The 17635-nt window shown below is 38.3% G+C and overlaps 1 protein-coding gene across 1 annotated transcript; it reads right to left on the bottom strand.

Moving 5' to 3' along the window:
* Positions 1-7662: 7662 nt before the first annotated feature.
* On the bottom strand, positions 7663-17547 carry LOC126366911 (uncharacterized). The gene is made up of 4 exons (XM_050010258.1): positions 17155-17547; positions 16081-16229; positions 13096-13239; positions 7663-7684 (listed from the first exon to the last, which is right to left on the bottom strand). The coding sequence occupies exons 1-4, from the start codon at positions 17545-17547 to the stop codon at positions 7663-7665; spliced, it is 708 nt and encodes a 235-aa protein (XP_049866215.1).
* Between the last annotated feature and the right edge of the window lie 88 nt (positions 17548-17635).

Raw genomic sequence — 17635 nt, 5'->3', positions numbered from 1 at the left:
ATTTCATGCCGCGATCTGATGCGACGGAAGCCACAGTATATTATTAACTCAGAGGCCCAATTACAGTGCCGACGGACCGACGGATATGCGGACATCTCGCTATACTTTATTTAATTCCAAATCGATGGAAGATAGGAATTACAGTACTACAATTAGTGCGAAATCGCGATGAGTAGGTACTTTGGTATTCTAGTTTCTTAATTTGAATTTGTGCGGTTGTGAAAGGAGTTTTAATACCACTTTTTTATTTATTTTCAATTTGCACATTCGTGCAGGCAAACGGAACTAAGCCCATACAGCCTGGTCTTTGGTCTTGTTTTTTTCTTTTTGTACGACTCTCCACTCTTCAGTAATAGTCTTTCAGATAACGTCCTTAGTTTTATAGATTCATGCAAAGACGATAAATAGTGTCTTCAGAATTTTCCGTTTCGTAATTTTTGGGTTGTTTGTCTTTTGGAGGTCTAGGTTCTCTTATACCTTCGGTACACAAAACATTTATTTACTATTATTTTGCAGAAGAATCTTAAGTATAATATTTTGCACTTACGTTTTTATACGCGGATCTATGCCAATAAAAAAGGTTATAATCTTCTTTGCTTCTAGAGGGGTTCCCATCGAGTTCCATCAGTAGTCTACAGATATAAAATAGATTTAATTTAGATTTTACACGACGCTCTATCTAACATTTTTAGTTTGCATGTTGGCATTTTAAGTATCGTTGATTTTATCGCAGCATGCAGGATGCTATTCCTTCTTACGTTTTACTATAAATTAATATTACGTTTCTTAGAAAGAAAGTACTTATCCAATAAAATCTATTTGAAAATGTATTTTTAATAAACCGGCGATACGCTCACTGGCTATCATCTTGGTCTAACAGAAACAGCACTGTGAGGTGTAGGTACTTAGTGCATAATAATAATAATTCATAATAATTTTTAATTTTTTTCATTTTTTTTTTATCTTGCGATGGAGGTGCGATATGGTGCAAAATTACAGTCTAGTTCACGCTCAAATCACTGGAACACTGTTAGGGTTACTATTGAACCGCCGCCCCTAACACAGAATTATATTTACTTATTACATTAGTCTAAATTGGAATTATATTAAAAAATCAAATCATAAAATTGTTAATCATTACAGTTTCTTTGTCTATTTCTTTAAAACATTCGTATAAACCAAGCTTTCTATGTTAAGACTTACAGTAGGCATAGTAAACTATAGGAACATAGCGTACGGCGCGCCATTCATTAATTTTAATTACAAACTTGCGCCTGCGCCGATTGCCATCTCTTAATGACACTGCGCGCATGTCCGCGCATACAAGCTTGTAAACACCGGTAATTGAATGAAAGAATTGCTATGGCTTGTAGGGGGTTCCGTGAGTGGAAACTCGTTATCTTAAAATATTATTTCTGTTTGTATAAATAACAAAAAAACAATATAATGAAATAAACAAACACAAGGCGGCCTCTTTGCTAAAGTAGCAATTTTATCCAGGCAATCTATCACTCGCTAATTTAAGAGCCACGGTCTTGTCAGTGTAGCATTCTCCAAGCTACTTTCTTAGGGAAAAATAAGGCAGTGGTTTCCCTCTTGCCTTCTGCCCTGCAGTACTCTGTCTGACGCGAATGAGATGGCGCCCAGAGTAGTCTATTTCAAAGCCGTACTAGTACTCCTGTCCTCTGCCTCTGAATAGTACTGACAGTTACTGCTGCCAGGTTCCAGGTTACAGTCCCTGTGACTTGCCCCTTCCGTCCTGCATTACCGATGGCTCCCATCTCCGCCTTTACAACCGTAACCTGTAAGTTATATGATATAATTTGAATGAAATTTCTTAGTAAAGTGTATGTCACATCCAGACTAATAAATAATTTATTATTCATGTGTATTTACTTCGTTTAGCATCGCTGATCCATACAATCAAACAGCGTATCAACTCAGAAGAAATCCATATATATATGAAGAAAACACCTGAAGAAGATGATGAAATAATGAAGAAAGCAGTAGTTAAAGAAAGAAACATCGCACCACGCACAGGCAATGGCACTGGAAGAATTCACGGGTTTTTCATATTCATTCCCGTGGTCTCTTAGTGGCATCACTGGTGCTGGGCGACTCTACAGTTTTATTGTTTATACAAATAAATTAAAGAAGAAATAATATCAACTACAACGAAGCAAAGAAGAAACAGCAGCTATCTACAAAACAATGAAGAATTTATTTGAATTATACTCTTAAAAAAAAAAGAAAATAGTTTGTAAAGACGACGCGAGTTGTGTGTTCGAAATTTGAAATTTATATGAAACTGTTTTCTGATACCAGTGCCCTGTTTATCAAAACTTACAAGCCCTGTAAGAGTAGGTATTATTTTCATTATTATAAGAATGTTTTTATCAAAACTACACAGTCATGTATATTTCTTTTTTTTCTTTTTTATCTGTATTTCTCTTTTGTTTTGTATTTAGTTTTTTCCTGTTTGTGCAATAAAGTATTTTTTATGTTATGTTATGTGAATTACATGTTACAAATGCCAATATTAATTGCACAAGTATATTTTATAATCCCTCTACTTTTTTTGATAAACGTAATTTACACGTACTTGTGAGTAACTTAAATTGTAGCTTGTAAACGTGTAGACTTGTAGGTTTTGATAAACAGGGCACTGGTATTATTTTACTTTATTGATTATGGTCCAACTGTTATAGGCGATCATAATACCGTTACAGTTTTGAGTCTGTATTTTGTAGTTCTGTATGTATTTTGTCATATGTAGTCATTCAACTTTGATTTAAAAAAATCTATTTGCAGTCTCATATAAATTACGATATCTGCTCACCCTCTAAGTAACCGTAAAGCGGCACACATTAGCGGTTACTAAGCCTACTTTTTTGGCGCACGTAGCAATTGCACTGGTTCGGTAGCATTAAGTTTATGCTTTTAGCCAGAGAAAGCGCTATTAAGGTGCATTCAGCTATACGAATACGCGGCGCAATCGTGGAGAGTGCAGCGATTGTAGAGAATTATTGGATTAAATCCATGATGAAGTTTAAACGAAGGCAAATGCGTACAGCGCCAACTATATAAAGTCCCTCATTGAGATTTTTGTTTCCGCTTAAACACAACAATGATTATATTACAGGCATTTCCCCACACTCATAGGCAGGTGTCACATTCAACTCAAGAACTATAAACCAATTGTCTCCCGGGACGGAAACTCATTAATCGAATTAAACGGACCTTAAAATGCAGCTGTTTTTACGAGACGGTGTATTCAATATTAGCCGCCTTATAAAGCGACGACTAATCTACCAGGGGAATTCAATATACTTAGTCCTCTCACCGAAAGAAGTCCCGCGGCCTGTCGCAAATTCTGTATAGAAAGGTATAGAATATATTGAAATCCGTGGACTTCATAACTGGTGCGGACTATATTTGAAACCACTAGGTTTTCGCGTTGTAATTAGGCGGTTGCCTAGGTAATGATTCATATAGGTTCAGCGGTACGATATATATCACGGGTTTTGATCAATAGACGCAGCACATATTGTCTATGGTACGTAGATAAATGTTGCGGGGCTATTGGTTGGATTCCGCGATATAATATAACGATCGCGCCGCGCGCGATATCGTGACCGTGGCGACTCCGCTGTAAACTTTCAAGGTTTTAATTCTAAAGAGTTTTGACTATTTTTATTATTTAATTAATAGATACAAATAATGGTACTGGACACTGATGGCTAACATAGCGTTGCGCCTGTGTTCCCGCCGCATTCCTGTACCAACTCCTCGTCAGCCCCATTACCCGCGTACTCATGGATTGTTGAAGCATGGTACTCATGGATTGTTGAAGCAGTCGTCATAGTCGAAACCGACTGGATCGTATCATCATCATCACTCAATGCCATTATAGGTAATATGCTGATTCTACGAATCGCGGGTAACGTTCAGTAGACATCAGTCGTTGCGTCTATCGCCGATGGCTTGATCCAAGCATAATGTTGCGGTGTCGAGAGATTTCTTCAATTATATGCTCACACCGACTGTCCCACATTCAGTATAGAAAGCAGGGGATATGAAGCGTGTCAGTTTTTTTTTCTACTCCTCTACTTTAATCTGGCATTTAAATAACCAAAAAGTCTAATATAAGTACATACATAATTAAACTCTTTGAAAAAGTGTACGCTCTATGGCCTATAAAAGCATTGTTTACAAAGTGTAACTGTACTATAATGTCGCCAAAAAAGCATTGTTGTTGTTTTTTTTTTTTTTTGACCTGGAAACTGGCACCTTTACTTTGTTTGGTGCCATAGATATACTATAAAAAAAAAGTATACATTTGCCGCCATTTTCCCGCGCGTTGGAAAATAAATTGGAAAATTTTTGTGTTTCGTTTAAAATTACGTCGTCGTAGAAAAAGTATTGTATGCAACGTTGTATAACTAGGTCAAAAAATGCTCGTGGCGTCTCTTATTGCGATGTTCGCCAAGGCTCACATCGCAACTCACGCCACTCGCATTTTTTGACCCTTCTTATACAACTGTTGCATAAAATACTATTATCAAACCATTATACTCGGTTATTGTCGACGGCAAGCAAAGAGAGCATCCGGCTAACTATGCGCCCGCTTAAATGTAGAACGACGATTTGGTTTTGTTCTGAAAAGTAAGCTTCAGTAAGTACTTTTAAAACGTTCAAGTATATTATTAAAGAGAATGTTTCAGGGAGGTTAAAATGGCTACATTGAAGCAATTCGCCTAAAAAGCAACATTGCAATTTGACATTTGTGCATTAATTTGACATATAAAAGTAAATGCGCAATGTGAACAAACGTCAAATAGCAATGTTGCTTTTTAGGTGAATTGCTTCTGTGTGGCCTTTTTAACCCTACAATGCTGTTAAATTATGTTATTAAGAGAATTGATTAAGTGACTGAAAATAGTAGATTTATACGTTTACTTACCTCTCATTAAGTTGGTTTTGTTTATTTTCTTTTAAGAATGTTTTGTTTGATACGTCTCTTCGCAGATTTGCAACTTATTGCATTTAACCAGCCCGGTTGGGTTTAGGAATGGTACTCTAACATGAGAACGTGCAAAAAATTATGTAGATAAGTATGTCTATTTTTCCTTTCCTATATTAAAGTTCACCTATGTATATTAAAATATAGAAAAGTATAACAAACTTGAGCCTCATATCCCTGATTTAAACGCGGTAAGAACCCGTATGTGTTTTAATTAAGTATAACAAAGTCAAAAATATAAGGAATTAAAATATGAAGACATGGAGAAACGTAAACTGATGGTCGTAATCCTTAAGGGGCAGAGCCACAAGTAACAGCTTGCAACCACTATTGCGAAAATCCAGCGCGGGATCAGCGTAGTTGCAGCTGCGGCTGTAAAATATGAGTTAGTATTTTAATATAACAATTAAATTAAGTGACTAAGATTGAAAAGGGAATGTTAGGTTGGTTTGGACACGTAGAGCGGATGAAGGATAATAGAATTGCAAAAGCGGTATATAAAGCGAAAGATGATGGTAGGGCTGGCAGAGGAAGACCGAGAAGGACTTACGATGACCAAATTGGAGATGTCCTTAGAAAAGGTTTAATACGATCTACTCTGAACCGGTGTGCGTGTATGAAGCGATTGATGAATGTGGAGGAAGCAAGAGAAGTGTGTCAGGATCGAAGCAAATGGAATTCTATAGTCTCTGTATGTATTGTAAGTTATTAAAAGAAAAAAAGATAATACTCAATAAGAAGAAACTTTTAATAAGAAGAAATTTTCCGCGAACGGTCACGTACCTCACAATAGGACTAACGATTTTATTTTACCAAACTTTTTGCTGACTTTTTCGTCAGTCGGAGAAATCGAAACGAGAATGCACATAAAAAGTGGAAGTAGTTTCTAAAATTACATAAATGTTTGTGAAACATAATGTACCGTTTCGTTATCTAGATATCAAGGTAAGAAAAGGAGTTTTTAATTTGCTTCATAATAAATTTATATCCTGTATAACATAATGAGCCACGCTCTTGTCGGTGTAGCATTCTCCATTCTTGTCTATGAAAGACAAATTCTTTCACTTCCTTATAAGACATGACGTTCACCTTCTCTTTAATCGGTTCCATGTAAGCTCTTCTGGGTTTTTCCCTTCCCCTCTTTCCTTCTAATTTAATGATGATGATAACGTAATTAACGGTTAGAATGATATCAGGATGAAAATATCATCCATCGCCTAGTGTACTTTAATAATCTTGACATGTAGACTGGCTGTGAGGTTGATTACCAACCTCATCAACCCTAGTATTAGGGTTACTATTGAGCCGTCAAAACCCCTGACATGACTCATGTCACGATGGCTTATCGTGCCTTCCAAAAGTTCCGTAGTAAGTACGGATCATCTTACTTTTGGTCAATCAGGTGATCAGCATGTAATGTCCTTAACAAACTAGGGATCACAAAGTGATTTATGTGATATAAAAAAAAAAAAAATAATTTATTTTCAGACTACAGTTCATAGATATGTTAGTATGATTAACTTACATGCTATGTTAGTAACAAGTAATGTAGATAATAAGCAGATGGGCAACCTCACCGTGCGCTCGGGCGCAACACGTGCAGCTCGGTGAACCGGCCCAGCAGCGCGGAGTCCAGCCGGTCTCCCACCATCCTAAGGACGCTGTTCATTATGTCCCACCGAGATTCGAACCCGGGACCCGGCGGAATTGGTAATAAATCTATATTATTTTATAGGTAGCCTAGTGTCACCATTTATGTTGCTGTGTCCATGCAGTCATGTATCCACTAGCATGTACACCTTGACTGCTTGTGACTTTAAATTAATTATACAGGGTGTTAGTGACATCATGGGGGAAGATTCATGATCTTCAGTTGATATCAAGTGGAATTTTCCGTCGCAGAAGTATGGAACTGAAAATAATTTAAAAACCCTAAAATTTTCACTTGATATCAACTCAGAATCATAAATATTATTACCTCGGAATCATGGTCTGAATCCCTCAAAGTTTTCGTTACGATGTCACTGGAACCCTGTTTATGAATATCTCTCTCTTTATTTAAGAGCAGCGCTCTTGTCGGTGGAGTAATCATCTTCATTACTCCATAGATAGGGCGTGTAGAACGGTTGTTGCCCCAATCGCCTTCCGTTCCGCAGTACACCGACCAATTTCTCAATCGGTGATGTTCTAGTTAGAGCCCGACTAGAATCCATATACGAATATACTGATTATGTTTATGAATATACTTAGTAGAAAAAGCGAAACCTTTACAAAGTGGCAAGCGCTAAGAATCTCCTAATAATACTTGCACTAACTTGCACCAGCTTGCACCAACTATAGAACATTTAGCTGCACATACCTACAACTCAATGTAAATAAAAGGGAGAGACAAATAAATGTTTATCGCAAAATTTATTACCGGCAATTTATTCGTAAGAGAAATTTCGAAGGAACAACACTAACTTTGCATCGGGAAACTATTAGTTAAGGCTTAACTAAGTACTTTTTGCGTTATCATTGGCACCGGTACAAGGAGGGACAATCGGACATATCCGATTTGTGAGAGGTTTACAGGGCCGGTTTGTGTTGAGGCCTTCGGTTCTTGTTCCCTGGTACTCATGACTGAGCATATTTACACCTTACACCTGTTTCTCGTCACACCTGGGGGGTTAAAAAGGCCATATCGAAGCAAAAGGCTAGTTTCCAATCAGTCAAATCAGTTACTTTTTACTGAACGTCTAAACACGATCTTACTAAGGAAATTGTATGAAAAAGCACACTGTGACGTCATAGAAAAACTTGATAAAATGTCGGACTTATTATTACGTTTTGCTTGATTAAAATTCTTAAATAAGTTAAATAGAAAAAAGAAAATGTTTTTCGTCAGTTTTAGGTCTGTCGTTATTTAGTGATCAGAATTTCATAATTTATCTTGAACCTAGGACACGACCCAATTCATCTAAAAAGCTGCAATTTTTGCAATAATTGAACCACTGATCCATCAGTAACGTCACAAAAACATTGGTAGCTAATGGCATCTAGCTAAGACTCTACTTCTATTCTGCCTTAAACCCAAGAGAATCTAACCGCTCAATGATTAACAACTCCAAATTTGAAACGTCCACGTGCATCAGATTTAATTTCCCCTTAACCCGCCCCACGACGCGGAACGCCCTCAGCACGTGTCGCCAGCTTTCGCTTGGCTTCGTCCCGATCGATCAGCGTTTATCGATCACAAGACACGTGTTAACAAGTAGGCCCGCACTTGGGCGCGATAACGAGTAATTTATTATCGCCCGCTCTAAACCTTAGACACGGCTATTTATTAGGCAGAAAGCTACCTAACTAATCACGACAGCGCATGTCAAAGATCGTTAGTTCCGAGATTGCGGTATGCTTTCGTTGATTTATGGCCTCCGTGATGCAGCAAGTACGCAGCAATAGTAACAGCTTCTTAAATATATATCGGACAAACTAGATTGTACGATATTCCGGGGCCCTACCGGGTAAGACGAAGGCGATTCGGATTGGAGCAAATCGAACATCGATTTGATTCTGTCGTACCGCGTAAGCAGCCAAGATGGCGATCGCCGATTAGTGACGTCACATGAAGTTGGGCTGCGGCTTGCCCAACTTCATGTGACGTCACGAATCGGGGATCGCCATCTTGGCTGCTAGATATGTGGGTTGAGAGATGGGGAATTTATAGGATATAGAAAGCCGTCACAGAATGGTGTTCACGAGAAGGGAAAAGGTCAGCGGGTAGACCAGCGTCCCGGTCGTCGGATTACATCGTTGTAACAGCTGGAAAGTTATGGAGGAGGTTAGCGCAGGACCGAAAAGAGTAGCTCAAAATGGAGTAGGTCAATATCCAACAGTGGGATGATATGATAAAAAAGATAAGTACAAAACAAAATTTACCCGCGCAACAAAATATAACATGACCAAAAAACATAATAATTTACAGATGGAGTTGTTCAGCTTTAACGTGATAATTACCTATTTTCTTATTACTCGGGTACATCAACATCATCAGTCCATTAACGTCCCCACTGCTGGGGCACGGGCCTTCCCTATGGATGGATACGGAGATCGGGTCTTAAACCACCACGCGGACCCAGTGCGGATTGATGGTTAACTCGGGTACATATTTAATCCAAAATACAATGTAATGGCAGAAGCATATATAGAAATAATTGTTGCTCGATATTTGGATCACATTATGTATAGAATTAGGTTGCTACCTAAAAACTTCTCTTTGTTTTGATCTGAATAATAAGGGGTGGAAGATGTGCCCGGGAGTGATAAAAAGGGTCATCATTTATACCTAAAAACACAGATATCTGGTAAGCATGAAATAAGAAGGTTAAACCAAGAAAAAACTGTACAGCGCCATCTATATTGATTTTGAGGAACGTGACCTGGAAAGTGCCGCATTGAGCTAGCAACTGTTATGCCGGCGCGAGCCACATGCAAAGTACTACCTACATGAACGCGTAGTTACTGTTGCTATCTAAAAAGGAAAGTGCTGCCTCGTTTCACTTCCTTTGCATCCCAAACCTGTCTACTCCCATTAGGGCGAACCCCCAGAGGCTTGCAAATAAGGCGAACAATGAACAAGTCCAAATATATTGGCGCCATGATTGACTACCCGTCACGTTTGCTGGTGAAATATGTTACACTGTGTGTCTGTAACGTTCAGTAGCGGCCCTAGCAAAATACGTATATTAAAGTGGGCCGAGACCTCACAGTGACTCCCTTCAAAATACAGTTTTTTTTTCAATTAGTTGACAGCCACCGAAATATACCTAATTAAATCTTTTAAAAATGGCGTTTACGGTCACCCGTTAAATGTACGAGTTTTATGTGACCGCTAAGAGGTCTAATCCACGTGGGCCCAGCCCAGTTACTCCCCTATAGATCCGGGGTTGCCAGCCAGGGCGGTCCCGTCTCAAGTAGGGAACGCCGGTCCCAACAAGAGCTGATACAGCTTTATAAGGATGGAGGGAGGGGGGGCCCGACCCCCCGGGTTTCACCAGGTCGCAGACATTGGCCACCCATGACTCAACCTAGCCCAGGGGTGGTCACCCTGCATCTGCCCTTCGGTCCAAATCCCGGTACCGGACTTGCACCAATGAGTTACTTACCTATTCATTTAACCTCGTAAGGCCCGGATTTCCAGACACAATAGTTAAACAATCGGATTTGGATTTTAAAAGGACTTTGGGCTTTACGACCTTAAAATAAGTTTTCACTACACAGTTGACTCGACCATTACCAACGGCGATACCTCCCCGCCTATCACGTTAGTCTAACAGAAAGCTCGGTGAGGTGTGGGTACTTAGTTCATCTTACGAAGGATGTTCGACTACCCTAATTCGTATAGTCGTGAGATTGTGTTATGTTTACCTTAACGACTCTTGTAACTTTGTAAGTCGGAGTACCCTCATTACTCAGTATCAGTACTTGAGTACCCAATACTTGCGGCGCAGACGCACGGAAGTAACCCGCGGGTGGTTATCGCTGCCACACATTACCATACTCGCATATGTTGACTTCTATAGCGTTACCCTCTACTTATACCTCTTAGTTTATAATTATGTACTTTGGGTTTTACAGAAGAAAAAAAGAAGACAACAACAAGAGCTTACATGGAACATATTAAAGAAAAGGTTAACGTCGTGTCTTATAGGGAAGTCAAGGAATTGGCCTTTGATAGACTGGAATGGAAAATGCTACACTCTTAAATTGATGATGATGGGTTTTACAGGAGCCGTGATATTCGGTAGAAACCCTGATTCTCAATGTGAGGTCCCAGGTTCGAATCCCTACGGGCCAAACCAATGATTAAGTATAGAATTCGTTTTCAAATTCATGTTTGGATCTGATATGACTCAGCGATCCGCACATGACTCAGCGATGAAAGAAAACATCGTGAGGAAACCTACATTCCTGAGATATGCGTTTTGGAGGGTTGTGACTTAACCTGTATTGGGCTGGTTTGCTGTTCGCGGGTTTGAAGGTTAGGCAGGCAGTGGTTTCTGTAAAAATCCGGATCTGTCAAATCTTCAGGTTTGGTATGAGGACTCTGTGAAAAACGGGACAACGCTAGGGAGATGTGTTTTCCATGATGTTGCAAAAGCTGCAACTGTTTCTTTGTGAAAAGAAAATTCTAGTTTATATGTGCCAAGTCCTATTACCCATAGCGCACTACGATTTTCCATCTACTACTAAATAAATAAATGCTAACACCACTGTAATATTGTTTTCACTTTTCCTCTTATTCTTCTATTGTGTGGGTTGTGAGGTGGAGTACCAACCTCATCAACCCTGGTGTCAGGGTTACTATTGACCCGCAAAAGGCCCCTGACATGGCTCATGTAACGACTACTTACTTACAAATATGATCTGTGATCAGGTATATTCGGTTCAATGATTTTTAATTACTTTTTTAATAGTTTCAAATCAGTTACGTGTTCTGATTTCTGATACTTTCTCATTATTTCGATATAAAAAGACGTTAGTGTAATGTTTTATAAAAAAATATGGTTACAATCATCTCAAATGCATTTTTGCTATTTTAGCCGTTTGATAAAAAATAACCAGTGTGAAAAAACACGTTATTTAAACGTTATGTAAATACTTTATTTTACGTTTCGTTTTTGTTAAGATGAAAAAGATCAACGTTTTTAAGAGGTTTTATTGTAAAGTATTACTATTATACATTATTTCTATAACAGTAAAGAGCCTTAACGACACGAAACTTATGTACTTACCACGGTATCCGAAAGGGATTGGGGGAGGGGGTCTAAAAAGGCCACATCAAAGCTATTCACGTAAAAAGCAACATTGCAATTTGATATTTTCACATATAAAAGTAAGTGCGTAATGTCAAATAGAAATAATGCTTTTTTAGGTGAATAGCTCCAAGAAGAATCTGAATAATATGAAGAATATGGATGAAAGTACCATAAGATCGCGACTATATACCAATTGTGGTAGTCAGAGGTACATCCATCGGAAGATGAACTAAGTACCTAAGTAGGTTAGGTATACAGGGTGTTAGTGACATCGTAACGAAAACTTTCAGGGATGATTCAGGCCATGATTCTGAGTTGATATCAAATGGAATTTTCCGTCGCAAAAGTATGGAACGGAAAATAATTTAAATAAGCTCTAAAATTTTCATGACTTCTCCGACAGGAAATTCCACTCGATATCGACTCAGAATCATGGTCTGAATCATTCCCTTCAGTATTCGTTACAGTGTCACTAACACCCATACCTACTTGTATGGCTACTGTATGTACTTGTATGGGGTGTAAGTGACATCGTAACGAATACTGAGAGGGATGATTCAGCTGATTATTCTGAGTTAATATCAAGTGGAATTTTCCATCGCAAAAGTATAGAATTGAAAATAATTTAAAAAAACTAAAAAAATTACATGAATTTTGCGACGGAAAATTCCACTTGATATTAACTCAGAATCATGGTCTGAATCATCCCTCTCAGTATTCGTTACGATGTCACTAACACCCTGTATATTATATTTGTAAGTATGTTATATATTTATTTGCATGTATTTTATTGGTAAAATTGTACTTTATTGGTAATAAGTTGTACTTATAGTTTGTACCCGCAATCTTTCAATTATGTTTTTTTTTTTTCATTTTGTTCTTGCCGCGTTTAAAGCAGGGATATAAGACTCCCGATATTCATCCCGTGATCATGGCACTTGCAACAGTGTCGAAATATCAGGAGTCTCATATCCCTGGTTTAAACGCGGTAAGAACACGTTATTATGTGTTTTAATTAAGAAAATAGGCGTGTTCTTGTGTATGTATATATGAAAGAAGAATCGAAAGAAGCATGAAATAATTTGCGCCTAGACGCCGTCGCGATAGCATTTTGAAGCCGCTTCAAACCCACCTCGACTTCAAGAATGAGCGTTGCGCCAAATCAGTTAGAACTATCAAACCCTACACGATAAATCAGTGCTTTCATTATAATTTGTACTATTACACTCGCTTCGTCTTCTAAGTTGTTTTCCACAGGAGTCTTTGTATAACTTGACGACTTGCTCCTGCACCCATTTCCCCTGGGTAATCATATTCCCGTAGACGGCCACTTCATCGATGATGTGGGAGAGTACACCGATGAGGATATCGACCCCACTTTTAGTCTTGTACACCAATCCCGCGCCAGAATCGTCTCTACAAAATGAAGCAAACAAACATCGATTATTTAAAAATAAATAAATAATTTATTTGTTTGTTTATTTATTTATTTGTTTTTTATTTATTACTAGCTTTTGCCCGCGACTTCGTCCGCGTGGCGTGTTATATAAGAGAGAGATCTTTGTGTGTGTGGGAGTGCATCAAGCATCTAACTTATGCAGTTTAGATTTTTTCATACAATTTTTTTCCCAATAACTCCCATTTTTCAAAATACAGCCATAAATAAACTTTATTTTTACTAAGGTATGCATGCATGCAATCAATTGATTGAATTGATTTTTTTTTAATTGATTGTTCATTGAGTTTTAATTTTAATACACACTTCCTCTCTTCCCTTCAACGTTGCTGTGCCCTACAGGGTCCATGTTTTAGTTCCTATGCCTATGTAACACCCCATTGTACTACATGGAATGCAATAAATAATTTAATTGAATTGAATTGAAAACATCTATCTTACGCGGTTTCGATTTTTTCATACAAATGTTTTTTTCCCGCTAACTCCCGTTTCCGTGGGAATTTTGCAATATCCTGTTGCAAATAAGCTTTAAGTTAACTAAGGTACCTGCATGCCAAATTTCAAGCGTCTAACTTAAGCGGTTTAGATTTTTCATACAAAAGGATTTTCCCGCTAATTTCCGTTCCCGTGGGAATTCCGGGAATTCCTTTCTTAGTGCACCTCTACGGTACCTAAGCTATGTTCCTTCCAAATTTCAAATGCCTACGTTTAGCCGTTCAGGCTATGCGTTGATGTGTCAGTCACTGAGTCTGTCAGTTTCTCCTTTTATTTAGATTTGATTTTTTCATACAAATGTTTTTTCCCGCTAACTACCGTTCCCGTGGGAATTTTGTAATATCCTGTTGCAACTAAGCTTTAAGTTTACTAAAGTACCTGCATGCCAAATTTCAAACGTCTAACTTGAGTGGTTTAGATTTTTCATACAAAAGGATTTTCCCGCTAATTCCCGTTCCCGTGGGAATTTCGGGAATTCCTTTCTTAGTGCACCTCTACGGTACCTAAGGTATCTGCATGCCAAATTTCAAACGTCTAACTTGAGTGGTTTAGATTTTTCATACAAAAGGATTTTTCCGCTAATTCCCGTTCCCGTGGGAATTTCGGGAATTCCTTTCTTAGTACACCTCTACGGTATGTAAGGTACTTGCATGACAAATTTCAAACATCTAACTTGAATGGTTTAGATTTTTCATACAAAAGGATTTTTCCGCTAATTCCCGTTCCCGTGGGAATTTCGGGAATTCCTTTATTAGTGCACCTTTACGGTATCTAAGGTACCTGCATGCCAAATTTCAAACGTCTAACTTGAGTGGTTTAGATTTTTCATGCAAAAGAATTTTCCCGCTAATTCCCGTTCCCGTAGGAATTTCGGGAATTCCTTTCTTAGTGCACCTCTACGATATCTAAGGTACCTGCATGCCAAATTTCAAACGTCTAACTTGAGTGGTTTAGATTTTTCATACAAAAGGATTTCCCTTCACTACTCTGCTCCTATTGATTGTAGCGTGATGAAAAGTATACTATTACCTGTCCAGGAGTGTGAAGAATAATTGTACCAAGTTTCATTAAAATCCGTCCAGTAGTTTTTGTTTCTATAAGGAACATACAGACAGACAGACAGACAGACAGACAGACAGACAGACAGACAAAAATTTTACTGATTGCATTTTTGGCATCAGTATCGATCACTTATCACCCCCTGATAGTTATTTTGAAAAAATATTTAATGTACAGAATTGACCTCTCTACAGATTTATTATAAGTATAGATATTTATTTATTTTAAAATCTTTATTTACAGCGTTAAAACCCCGTGTAATCTATTATTACAAAAATAACACAAAAATAATAATAATATAAAATTAAAATTACATACAGGATGTTAGTGACATCGTAACGAAAACATTAAGGGATTGATGATTCCGACTATAATTCTGAGTTGATATCAAGTGGAATTTTCCGTCGCAAAAGTATGGTAGGTACTGAAAATAAGTTTAAAAAACACTAACATTTTCATGAATTTTCCAAGAGGAATTTCCTCTTGTTATTAACTCAGAATAATGAGCTGAATCTCATCCCTCTCAGTATTCGTTACGATGTCACTAACACCCTGTATAGAATAAATATATAAAAATGTGCTTTTGTTGTATTTGTGAAGGAAATAAAGAATTAAAAAATAGTCTTATTCTTATAGCGTGTGGATTGTGAAATGGAGGGTTGTTATTGAACCGCCAAAGGCTCCTGACATGATAATGTGACGACTAGATACGAATTTACATCAGGAAGTAGTAACCGGGACCAACGGCTTAACGTGCCTTGGGAAGCATGGTACTTTCGGACAATTTAGTGATCAGGTTTTTTCATTTGTTCTTGACCAAACTAGGGATCACAAAGATATTAATGTGATATGTCCCCGCCGGGATTTGAACCTGGATTTTTCTATTGTTACTTTTTTATGTTGCACTTACTGCTGGTGCATTGTGGTTGCTTCATCACGTTGGTTTAACATTGAGGTACTAAGTTTTAAGTTTACGCGGTTATTATCATAATTAAAACACATAATAACGGGTTCTTACCGCGTTTAAATGGGGATATGAGACTCCCGATATTTCGACACTCAGTCATCCCGTGATCATGGCACTTGCAACAGTGTCGAAATATCGGGAGTCTCATATCCCCATTTAAACGCGGTAAGAACCCGTTATTATGTGTTTTAATTATTGAGGTACTAAGTTTATCTTGCGATATATGTACCTTTGCCTACCCCAATTGAGATACAGTCGAGAGCTTATGAGTTTCGCTTACTTATAAAAATGGCCGACTATAGGAAGGCTGCATAATGCGTTCCCCGGTATCTTGGCTGTCATCTGTTTGTTGCAGTCGCTAGCTTGCATTATACGTTGATGCGTGGCTCTCAGGTGGCGGCTGATTGCGGTGTCACGAAACTTGTGCGGCTGCGCAAGTTTTTAAAACAATAAAATAAATAAAAAATGCCTTATTCTAATGAAAGGCCAGGTCAAACGTAGACCAAACCTGAAAGCAATATTGAACATTTTGATCAGAGTGGAAGAAGTAAAAGTAGTGTATCATACTTAGTAAATGGAATTCCGTGGGATATGCGGCCACAGTGAAACAATTCACCTGAAAAGCAATATTGCTATTTGCTATTTGTTGACATTACGCTCATACCTACTTTTACATGCGCAAATGTCAAATTGCAATGTTGCTTTTTAGATGAATTGCCTATTGATGTGGCCATTATAGACCACATCTGTCTACTTCAATGCGATAGCGTAGATTATGATCTTATGAATGCATGGATACGTAGATTTCTACCAGGTAAAAATATGGTTAAACAAAACCGGAAAGGTTTATCAGTATCAAAAGAAGATAACATAACATAGCATCACTGCAACCCCGAAGGGGTACGAAGAGGTGTACAGTATGTATACACCCACAGCTCGCCACGTATGTCTAAGTCCCATGCAATAGGAGGCGAGTCTATTTCCTTTAACCGGGCAGAAATCCTGAAAACCACATGATATCAATTATATTATTATTATTAATAGCCCGCAATGTCCCACTGCAGGGCAAAGGCCTCACTCCTTCCTGTCCCCAGGTTGTACGTGCCACCGTTTCGAAAAGCGGTCCAACTCGTCGCGCCATCTTTTTCGTGGCCTTCCCCGACGTCTGACGGCATTTGCAGGAGCCCACTCTGTAGCTTTTTTGGCCCAAAGGTCATCGGGCTTTCGGGCAACATGTCCAGCCCAGTCCCATTATGTGCTTTCAAAGGGCAATTATTTTAACTATGTCCAAGTCAAAAAAAGAAGATCTATACATTGTTTGTTCGTTATTATGTGTTTTAAAAGAAGATCTCACCAAAATTTGTCTACCCCAGCCGACGCCGACACCTATATTTCTTTTTTTACTGTCTGGATATTCTGTTGCTATCGGAATTTTCTTAGTATAAATCGACAGCTTTACTGGCGAGTCTAGGAATGCTATAGCAATGTTGCTTTTTGGGTTGCCTTCACGATATTCTGGGTGTGCTTGATGGTTGATGACGAGGCGTTTCATCCTGGAGAAACTGGGAATTGCGCTGCCAAAGTACGCGGTTACTGGCCTGGTTTTCCTTTGCGATAGACAGGAAGCTGCTGTGATGATAATTTGAACCAGGATAAGCGAAGCCGAACATGTTGGCGGATCCAGGTATACCGCATGTGGGAACTGTGTGATCTGTACGTCGTAACCAAAAGTCACTCTGCTCTCCATAGAATTTTCGCTTTTCGTGTCTTCAGACAGAACATATTTTAAATAGAGAACGAGAGAAATTTTTAACAAGAGCTTCGAGTAGTACATT

Source organism: Pectinophora gossypiella, chromosome 1, assembly GCF_024362695.1.
Source record: "Pectinophora gossypiella chromosome 1, ilPecGoss1.1, whole genome shotgun sequence".
In the NCBI taxonomy this organism is placed as follows: domain Eukaryota; kingdom Metazoa; phylum Arthropoda; class Insecta; order Lepidoptera; family Gelechiidae; genus Pectinophora; species Pectinophora gossypiella.
This window is presented reverse-complemented; position numbering and strand designations above follow the sequence as displayed.